Raw genomic sequence first — 10,274 nt, 5'->3', positions numbered from 1 at the left:
TCCAGGCTGGTTGAGACCCAAACGAGTGTGACCCCAGCCGACCCCACAAGCAGCAGAAGAACCACCAGCAGAGCCCAGCCAACATACAGAGTCATGTCAATCACAGATGGCCGTTTTGAGCCACTAAGTTCTGTGGGGTGTAATTCCACTGTTTGAACGGCCTCTATGGAAGGCCTTTCAGGATGGTGAGTCTCTCGTAAAAGCCTTTTACAGGCTCTCAAGTGTGAATCTAGTAGTAACACTAAAAATGCTCCATTACACAGGACTGGCTTCAGAAAACCACCCAGGCTCCACTCTAGGAGACAAGGGACTGAGATGGCAGGGGGCATGGGTCCAGAGGGGACTGGGCCAAGGAGGGCTGGGGAGGGACATGAAGGTCAAGGGTCTTTCTCATGTGCCATCCCTGGGGTGGGGACTGCCACCATTTGTGCTGGGGTTGGAGGGGGAAAAAAGAGTACTCCAACATGGGTTTGGGGTGGGGAGGAACCTGGGGCCAGCCCAGGCGCAGCTGGGACCCTCCCAGCACCTCTAACACACACACACTCAGGCCACAGGCTGCTGCTATAACCTAAACCCGCCCTCTGTTTCCCAGCTGGGGTGAGGGTGACAGGGCACTCTACTCAACTCTAAGTTCCTTGAGGGCAGGGACTGTGTCTGTCTCATAGGCCACCATCTCGGCACTGCCTGACATGGGCCTGCTCTGTGTTTGTTGTCTGCATGCCTGCATGAATGAATCGGCCTATCTGGTGCCATGGCTCTTCTTTTTCTTCAATGTCTTGCAGTTGTAGATTCAAGTCCCATCTCTCCAAGTGACGCTCTCTGAGCAAATCATCCGAACACCCAGACACAGCATTCCCGTGTGTATAATGGGGGGGGGGGGGGAGGGGGACTCAAGTCTGCTGGGGCTGGGTTGCTGGAAGAGGAAGTGAGAGCCTGTAAAGGTAGGATGACCCCATGCTGGCTCTGGAGTAGCTGCCTTCACCTCGGTTCCCACCACTGCTCCCCCCTGTGGCCCCCCCCCTCCCCATACCTGCTGCCCTCACCATCATTCGTCCCGCTCCTCAAATGACCACTCTGCCTCTAGCCCCATTCAGGGCTTAAATTAAATCATCTTTAATTGTTTTTCAAAAGGGAATAGAAAAATCAGGAAAGAGATTCACAGCACTCGCAGTCAGGAAAGGGTTAACTAAAAAAATAGGAATATATTAAGCTTTCAATTGAAAAAAAATGCAAACACAGTCCCTCTCACGCTCACCCCTGTGTTCTCACACACGCATCCCTGCTCCAGATACACGCCCGCCCTCAGGCAGGCACGTGCACACACACACACACACACACACACACTCCCAAGGCTGCCACTCCTCATACATGCATACCTGTGCACGCTACCTCGCACATACATGCTCCCAAAGGCTGCCACGCTCCTAGCACACTCACCCATGCACCCAGCAGGGCTGGCAGGATGTGGAAGAGGGGGAGGCCTGGGGCCTGCCTCTCCCCAACTCCCGTCACCGAAATGGCAAAACTAGACTAAACTCAGGGCTCTAGGGGACACGCGCAGGACTCCGTGGGCTGCATTTGGGGTGGGGAGACGGAGAGGCCACGGCGCGGCAGGGACAGGCAGCCTCAGACGATCCTGTTCTCCAGGACGGCCAGCCGCTTACTCACAGCTTCCAGTGGACTCAGGGTTAAGGAGAGGCACAGGCTGACCAGAGCAGGGCACTGATGGCTGTGGCGTCTAGACCCGGGATCCCACTTCCTGTGTCCCGCCCCCACCTCCCGCAGAGTCCCTCTTCCAGAGAGTTCTCTCACTCCATCTACAGCATGTGTTTTCCCCAGTGTCAAAACTTACCCATTCATGGCCCTCAGAACCAGCTAGTTACAAGCTGCCTAGTCCTGCTCAGGGGCAGCTTCAGCCTGCTGGGTCCCCCACCTGGGCCCCCACCTCGTCCTGAGCCACGGGAGCTGTTCCCCGCCCAGCCTCATCTGAGTGGAGACTGCTATTAGTTGTGTTGCCAAGAGCCTGAGAAATGGGGAGTCCACAGGCACCTTGTTTTCCTGAGCACAGCTAGGACTCTGCATGTGTGTCCAGTCTCTAGATCTTGGCCTCTGCCTCAGTTTCTCTGTTTACCCTCTTGGAGCCTCTGCTTTTGACAGGATCAGCATCAAAGCTGATGCCAGCCCACCTGGCCGGAGTCCAGCCTGTCTCCAACAGGAGGCAGAGGCCCTACCTGGGACCCCCCACACAAGGGGCGTGGCTCCCTCTCCCCGTCCCCCCGCCCCACAGTGGCCTCTGGGAAAGGATATGTTTCCTGGTCAGGGCCTGCAGCAGCCCCTCCACTTTGGTCTGGAATTTCACAATGGACTCGCAGGCACACGGGTCTTCCTCTGGAGTGGACAGGAAGTAGGGAAGAGAAAGGGGAAGGTGAGTGGTGGCCTGGCAGGAGGGCGAGGAGCCATCACAGCCCAGGGCCAGGACTAGGGAGTCTTGGGGGGGTGTGGGGGGGACCTGGGAGATCTGAGAAGACGGAGACACACGTAGGGTTCTGAGGTAGAACCCCGAATGTCTTCCCACCCCCTCAGAGCCCTGATAAAACCTCCAATAATAGCCTCTCCATGCTGGTCACCGACTGCACGCAGGGCACGACTGCTAGGGCCATCTATGTCATCTCAGCGACTTCATCCAACACTTTGGGTTTGAAGTCAATTAATGTCATTTTACAAATAAAGAACCAGAGAAGTGAAACAGACGTGACCGTGGCCAACAGCTAGTTAGTGTCAGAGCAAACATGCAAACCCAGGCATGCCTGGCTCTGCAATCCGTACTCTCTACCACTGGGAGGACCCGGGGAGGTAGCAGGGCTGAAATCCTGGCTCCTCCGGTTATTAACGATTGTTCCACCCCTCCAGGCTGGGTTTCCTGTCTGCAAAATGGGAGTAATAATATTTCTACCAATTAGGATCAGATGATTAATATTTGGAGAGCACTAACACCAGTGCCATGCATGTGACAAGCATTCAATATATTCCACATATGTTTGCTGGTTGTAAACGTGAGACTGGCCAGCCCTCCTCCAGGTTCTAACCCAGGTGCCAACCCAGCTCCTGCTTCTCCCCACCCACATCCAGTTCCAGGATGGCTCCACACTGGTCCCCACCCCAGGGCCCCGCCTGCCCCTCCCATCAATGCCATCTCTGGCCTCACTGACCCACGCAGATCTTCTTCTGCAGTCTCTTGCCGATCTGGTTGATGGTCTTGAAGTCAGCGGTGTAGAAGTAGTGCTCTGCCACCGGCTCTGAGGCGATTTCCCTCAGCTCGTCCTCCACGGCGTTGCCCACACCCACAGCAAACATCTTAAAGCCTGCCAGGAGGAACACGATGAGTGACAGTGACCCTGGGGCCAGGTAGCTGTGGCTGAGCCTCCTGGGGAATGCCCAGGCAGTCAACACCAGATGCCTTCTGGTGGCAGCTTCTGGAATTACAGGCACAGTGCCTAGGACAAAGATACTGAGGAAAGAGCACTCACTGAGACCTGCCTGTACTGATTCCCTGGCCCGGGAGCTTTGTGATCCCATATAGCCCCATAACCAGCCATCTGCCGACTATTATTATCCTCATTAAACAGGTGATAAAATGGAGACTCCGGCTTGTCCCAAAGTGGGGCTGCCTTCCAACAGTTGGTACGCTGTTGGGAACATTCAACTGGAAAATTTCTAAGCCCCACCTACAAAAGGGCCATTGAAACCAGCTTCTCACTTTTCTGGGGCCTTCATTTTCTCATCACTGATAAAAAAGAGTTGGACAAACCCATCCCTCCTCATTCACACTGAACCGAGGTTTAGGGCACCACTAACAGAATAAACTCGAGTTGAGCTGTTCCATATGTGCTCCCGGCCATCAGTGGTGTTCAGGGTCCAGGCATCACCTACCAAGGTCCTTGGCTTTCTTGGCAGCATCATTAATGTAGTCCTGGCTCCGGCCATCCGTGAAGACGATGCCCACCTTCTGGGCCCCAGGCCTAGCCCCGCTGGACACAGTGAAGGAATTGTCGATGAGGTACTTGAGGGCAGCCCCGGTCATGGTGCCCTTCTCCATGTACGACATGTTCCGCACAGCCGCCTTAATGTCCTTCTTCGTGTGGAAGCGGCCCAGCGGGAACTCCTGGCGGACGGAGCTTGAGTACTGCACCAGCCCCACTTGTGCCAATTTGTCTGACACGTCCAGCGTGTCCACAATCTGGTTGATGAACTTCTTCACCAGCTCAAAGTTCTCTGGCCGCACACTTTTGGATCCATCAATGAGGAAGACCAAGTCAGTGGCCGAGCTGCCCCCACCGCCACTGCAGACTGGGAAGGGTAGGAAGGCGAGGAGATGAAGCATAGGGGCCACTCATAGTCAGGAACCCATCACACACCAAGCTCAATAGGGAGGATTATCCCGTCCCATTTTTATCCTCAAAACTCCCTCTACAAAGCCAAGGTTATGGTGTTGGAAACAGAAGCTCCCGAAGCCATCAAATTGTACAGCTCAGAAGGGTGGCGCCAAGATTTGAACTCAAGCTATAAAACTCCTTCTGCCATATTAAACCCACCACCCACCGTGACAAAAAGAGGGACAGAAGTCAGAAGATAATTTTCTGCAGACACCAAGTTCTAGAAGGCATCTATCATTTCTGCAGACTAGTCCAGAAGCAAAGTACAGAGAGGCTCGAATGGGCTTCCTGGAGAGTGGCCAAGCCCCATTCTCTCCCCTCCCCGCCTTCCCCCCGCTGGGCTGCGTCCAGCCCACTGACCGTTGCACGTCTTGCCGTCGCTGTTCAAGGTGAAGCCCTCCCGACAGGCGCAGGTGTAGGAGCCGGGGGAGCTGAGGCACACCTGCTCACAGTCGTGGTCTCCCGTGGCACACAGGTCTGACACCACTGCAGGCGCAAGAGGGGGCTCAGAATCGCACGGCCACACGGCCTTGGACATCCCAGCCAGGGTGGACCTTCACACACTCTGGGAAACCGAGGCCCCCAACCGGATGAGGTCCGAGCCCCAGGCCCGCAGCCCAGGGCCGGAACCACCGGCCAGCCCCGGGCGGACTCGCTCGGCCTCGCCCCGTATCTGACTCCGCCGGGGCCCTCCCCGTCCCCTGCCCCGCCCCCGGCGCAGACTCGGTCCCGCCCCGAGGCCCGAGGCCACGCCCCCGCCCCGCCGGCCACGCCCCCGCCCTACCGGCCCCGCCCCGCCCCGCCCCCGGCGCAGACTCGGTCCCGCCCCGAGGCCCTAAGGCCACGCCCCCGCCCCGCCGGCCCCGCCCCGCCCCGCCCCCGGCGCAGACTCGGTCCCGCCTCGAGGCCCGAAGCCACGCCCCCGCCCTGCCGGCCCCGCCCCCGCCCCGCCCCCGGCGCAGACTCGGTACCGCCTCGAGGCCCGAAGCCACGCCCCCGACCTGCCGGCCCCGCCCCCGACCCGCCCCGGGGCAGACTCGGTCCCGCCCCGAGGCCCTAAGGCCACGCCCCCGGCCCGCCGGCCCCGCCCCCGCTGCGGCCCCGCCCCCGCTGCGGCCCCGCCCCCTCCCCTCCCGCCGGCCCCGCCCCCCGCGCACCGCAGAGGGCCTCCTGGAACTTCTTGGACAGCTTCTCGATGACGCTGTAGCTCTCCACGTAGTCCACGTGCTCCTCCTGCGGCTCGCTGGCGATCTGCCGCAGCGTGGCCTTGTCCACGCGGCCCACGCCGATGGCGAACAGCTCGATGCCGCTGGCCCGGGCCCGTGCAGACACGTCCCGCACGCTGTCCTGGGGCCTCCCGTCCGTCACCACGATGGCCACCTGCAACACGCGGGGCGCGTGAGGACCAGGCCCCCCCACCCCCACCCCCAGCCCCAGCCCCACCCGCCCCCCAGCGCGGGGCTGGACCGCGCAGCCCTCCGGGAGCACCCCCCACCCCACCTCCCCCTCCACCCCCCCACCCACCCCCCCACCCCCACCCCCACCCCGGCCGCTGGCAGAAGACGACACTGCGGCCCGAGAGGCGACGTGGCTTGCCCGGGTCCCACAGCCAGTCCGCGGCAGGTGGATCGGACCCCCGGCCAGGGCTTTGCCGCGGGGAGGAGAACCCGGCTAGCAGAAGAGGAAACCGGTTTCCTCTAACCGAAAGACGGCTGAGGCGCTGTGCCGTCCGGCGGGGGCCTGGGGCGCCTCCCCCATCGGGCGGCGGCTCTGTGATGGTCGGAGCGCAGGACCACGCCTCCCCCCTCGGACTGGCGTCTCTGGGGACAGAGCTCGCCTGACACCCGTGCGGACGCCATGCAGCTCCGCGCCTTGGCCGCCAGAGGGCGGGCGAGGCCCATGAACGGCGGCTCTGCCTCCAGGCCGGCCACCCTTCGTCCCGCGACCCCCAGGCCCTGGGAGGGGGGCCGCACCTGCAGGGGGGGCTCGTCTCCCTCCATCCCCCAGGACGCTACTTGCCCTTTCCGTAGGGGAGAGCACTGTCCGCGCCCCTCCCCCAGGGCTCCCCTGCTCGTGCCCTGGGGAGGGAGACAGCAGGGACCCTGGGGCTGGGCCGGGCCCTCACCACCCGCACCTGAGCCTGCCCTGAAGCCAGGGACCTCTCATCTGGGGAGACTCAGCCTCCCGCCCCGCTGGCTGCTTCTCTGCCATGACCTGGGTCCCCACCCTGACCCGTAGGATAGTGGTTGCGACAGGCTTGCGCTGGAAATGCGGCTCACCTGCCCGAGTCCTCTAGTGAGACCATTCCTGGTAGGTGCCAAGAAGGCGAAGGACTGCTTTCCCTGTCGCCGCCTGGCCCCCTGGGGAGGGATCTTGCACCATCCCTTCCCTACCAGAGGCCGGAGGTCACCTCGCTGTGACTGTCCACTGCCGCAGGCTGCCACACTCCCCCGAGAGACACTGTCTCCTGGAACCCGACTGTTCCCCTTCAATCCAGCCTCGGTACTCTGAGCCCACCTGGAAGGGGCTTCCCGCAGGTGAATTCTGGGCTGGATGCCCCAGGTCTGGGGGAGTTGGTTCTCCCCGTCCTCATATGACCACCCAAGGCCACTACTCCCATCTGAGCTGACATAATTAACTGGTGACAGACGTCCCCTTCGCTGTCTCTCTCCATTAGGATCACCCCCAGGTCACCATAGCCTCTCAATGGCAATGGCATCAACCTCACCTCAGGGCTTGTAAATAGCCCCCACAACGGATGACCTGCCAACAGGCCATTTCTCTGAGGGCTGTAATGCCAGGATTATGTGCTATTGTATGTAGACATTCCTACCACTAATTAACTGGACAAGACACTGAGATCCCCTGTGCCTCAGTTTCCTCATCTGTGAAATGGGGACACCACCTCGGAGCAGGATTGTGTGCGTTTGGCACTTGTGCATCAGGCGTGTCCTGCACGGTGGTAAGAAAGTACGTCCCTGAGGCTGAGGGCCTGGGCAGGTACAAGGCCATTGAGGGTTATGAAAGGGAGACGCGACCACCGTGGGAGAGAACACCTGACTGGCCCCGCAGGCCCTGGGCTGAGTCCCGGAAGTCACACTGTGGGCACCAGGTCTGTGAAGTCCCCATACTGACGTCTGCTTACGGTGCATCACCTCAATTTTCTGAACCCCCACGCTCAGAGGCTTATTAAATAAAAAATGAGCTAACCCTTAGGTGGGGCCTGGTGGGGCCAGGCGTTGTTCTGAGCACTCCAAGCTGTCGAGAGTCCTCCCGACAGCCCCTGGAGAAGGAGCTGCGTTACTGTCATCTGATGAGTGAAGGGACTGAGCCAAGGAGCCACACGCATGGCTCGGGGTGGCACTGCTAGTCCGGGGAGTGGGGGCCCCGATCCAGACGGGCGCCAACATGCAAGCATCTGGACCGCCTCACTCGGCCTCGGGGAGCCAAGGTTAACTAAATCGAAATAATCAAGCGCTCGCCAGGTTGAGGTCCCGTGGTCAGAGGGTGGGGAAAGATGGGCTCACACCCCAGGTCTGCCTCTTGGCTTAGCGGGGTCTAATACACAACTGTAAGCCAGGTTCAAGAATCACGCAGATGGTACACAGCAGGACACAGGCGGGGAGGGCTGGGACCTGTACCTTGCTGATGTCGGGGGACCTGGCACGACCACCGTCGGCGTCGCCGAAGGCTTTGGTGATGGCGAACTGGATGGCCAGGCCAGTCATGGTCCCCGTGGACAGCGGCTGGATGCGGCGCACGGCCTGGAGCAGCGCGGCCTTGGAGCCGTGGGCCCGCAGCGGGAACTCCTGCTTCACGGCGCTGGCATAGTTGACCACGCCCACCCGGGTGGCATTGGGCCCCACATCCAGCGACTCGATGACCTGCGACAGGAACACCTTCACCTTCTCGAACTCCACAGGCCGCACGCTGCGCGAGCTGTCCACAACAAACACCAGGTCCGTGGGCCGGGTCCGACAGAGGTGCCCTGCGAGGGGTCGGGGGAGGAGGGGAGGGGCGAGAGCAGGAGGCAAAGGTCAGGGGCTACTTAGATCTAGACTTGAGGCCCCTGGCAGTGTGGACTAAACCTGAGCCAGGCCGGTGGGGTCCTTCTGTCAGCTTGTAGACCCCGGGACAAACTACTTGCCAAAGGCCCCCCCCAACTCAGCCCCGTGGGAAACACTGAGGCTCAGCTGTCAGCCTCAGGCAACTCCCTGCACCTCTCTGAGCTGGGTTTCCTCGTCGGTACAGTGACCTGACAACCTCCTCTTTATAGGATCCCTTGGGGCCTGAGCAGGAGCAGGTGTAAGGTGACGCCAAGCAGCTGGTGCCCCAAGGCAACAAAGGAGATGACAGGCTTTAAGACACACTTCTCGGACTTTGGCCCAGAGTGGCTGCCCCAGCAAGAGCAGCATTTCTCCTGGGGAGGGTGGGGGTGGGGGGGCACAAGCCCAGGGACCAGTGCAGGGCCCATTGGCTTGGCCTCTTTCATCTCAGCATCAGAACCAGTCACCAAAGTGAGCCCAGTTTCCCTCAGCCCCAAGGAGCCCGCTGGCTGGTGTCCGTGGGCAGGGGCCAGGGGCTGGGATTCCTCGTGGCCACCATGGCAGCCTGGACCCAGGGGCGGGGGCTCCTAAGTCGCATCCCCACGGAGGCGGAGGCATGTCTTTCCGGACACCCCGGGAGACAGCACCATGTGCTGGGAAGTGCACAGAGCTGGAATGAAGCAGAGCGGGGTTCAAATCCCTGCCCAGCCACCCTGTGGCCCTGGGCAGCTCACGGCACCTTTTAGGAGCCTCGGCTTTTCTTCCACCCAGTGGGGAGAATAAGGTTCACCGCTTGGTACTGTCACTGGCCTGGCCTCAGAACAGAGCAGAGCCACTCCCAAGTGAGGATGCAGGAAGGCTCAGAAGAGGGAAGGGGTGTTGGCCTCTCCCAGGCCCCCAGCCCCAGTGCCCCAGTATCAGAGTTCCTCAAGGGACCTTAGGTGCAACCACACCCTGGTCCCTACTAGTTTAAGCTCCCAATGGGTAAACTGAGACACAGAGAGGGTGAGGGAATTAGCCACACCAAGGAGCAGTGGATCAGGAGCCATTAAGTAATTCTTAGGCAGGGCGTCCCTTCTTTGGCCTCAGTTTACCCCTCTGTACAGGATGAGCCGGGATTCAGTGCCCAAGGCTGAAGCGCTGGGAGCAGTCCAGCAGGTAGGAGCCCACACCCAGATATGCCTGATGGGCTGGTGACAGGCAGATGGGGTCCTGGCCACCCCAGAGCTGCACTCAACGGGGCATGGGCTTGGCCCTGGGCCTGCTGCAGCTCCAGCTTCTGCCTTCAGCCACCCACAGACTGTGGCCCTTGCAGGATGCATGGTCCCTGAGGGTGGCCTGGGAGCTGAGGAGCCCCACGGAAGGCTCCGAAGCTGCAGTGAGAGGCCCAATAGAACAGGCTGAGGGTCACCCCTCCCCTGGCCCTTCTGAATGTCACCGTTGCTCTCTGCTCCTGCGTCAGCCCACTGCCACCCCTGCCTCCCTGTCTTCTGCCCCAGCCCCTCGTGGACCCCATTTAACCTCTGCTCACCTCAGAACCCAGCACCCCCAGGCTTTTGGTCAGAGGCCACTCACCCACTGTCCCCCACCTCACATGGACCCCCTCACCTCTGGACTGGGGGGTGAGGCCCAGTGTGCAGGGGACCTGGAGCAGCAGGAGCAGGCCACACAGCACGAGGCTGGTGCCAGAGATGAGCCTCATGGTTCTGGCAGCGCGGGCAGCGGCCGGCACAGTGGTGGGGGCCGGTGGGGGCCCGGTCTTATCAACCTCGCTGCCCAGCCTCCCAGCCGGGCG

General features: G+C 61.0%; 1 protein-coding gene across 4 annotated transcripts; it reads right to left on the bottom strand.

Moving 5' to 3' along the window:
- Nucleotides 1-1,081: 1,081 nt before the first annotated feature.
- MATN1 (matrilin 1) lies at nucleotides 1,082-10,274 on the bottom strand. 4 transcript variants are annotated; one of them, XM_072750496.1, is made up of 8 exons: nucleotides 10,055-10,274; nucleotides 8,075-8,421; nucleotides 5,591-5,813; nucleotides 4,794-4,919; nucleotides 3,931-4,347; nucleotides 3,210-3,362; nucleotides 2,308-2,388; nucleotides 1,082-1,676 (listed from the first exon to the last, which is right to left on the bottom strand). In XM_072750496.1, the coding sequence occupies exons 1-8, from the start codon at nucleotides 10,179-10,181 to the stop codon at nucleotides 1,627-1,629; spliced, it is 1,524 nt and encodes a 507-aa protein (XP_072606597.1). In that variant the 5' UTR covers nucleotides 10,182-10,274; the 3' UTR covers nucleotides 1,082-1,626. The 4 variants fall into 4 exon arrangements, with proteins under 4 accessions (XP_072606597.1, XP_025870310.1, XP_072606596.1 ...); XM_026014525.2 differs by having other exon boundaries at nucleotides 10,088-10,274; XM_072750495.1 differs by lacking the exon at nucleotides 1,082-1,676 and having other exon boundaries at nucleotides 2,213-2,388; nucleotides 10,055-10,219.

This window comes from Vulpes vulpes, chromosome 2 (genome assembly GCF_048418805.1).
Source record: "Vulpes vulpes isolate BD-2025 chromosome 2, VulVul3, whole genome shotgun sequence".
NCBI classification, from domain to species: domain Eukaryota; kingdom Metazoa; phylum Chordata; class Mammalia; order Carnivora; family Canidae; genus Vulpes; species Vulpes vulpes.
The sequence above is the reverse complement of the archived record's forward strand: the minus strand, read 5'-3'. Positions and strand labels throughout refer to the sequence as shown.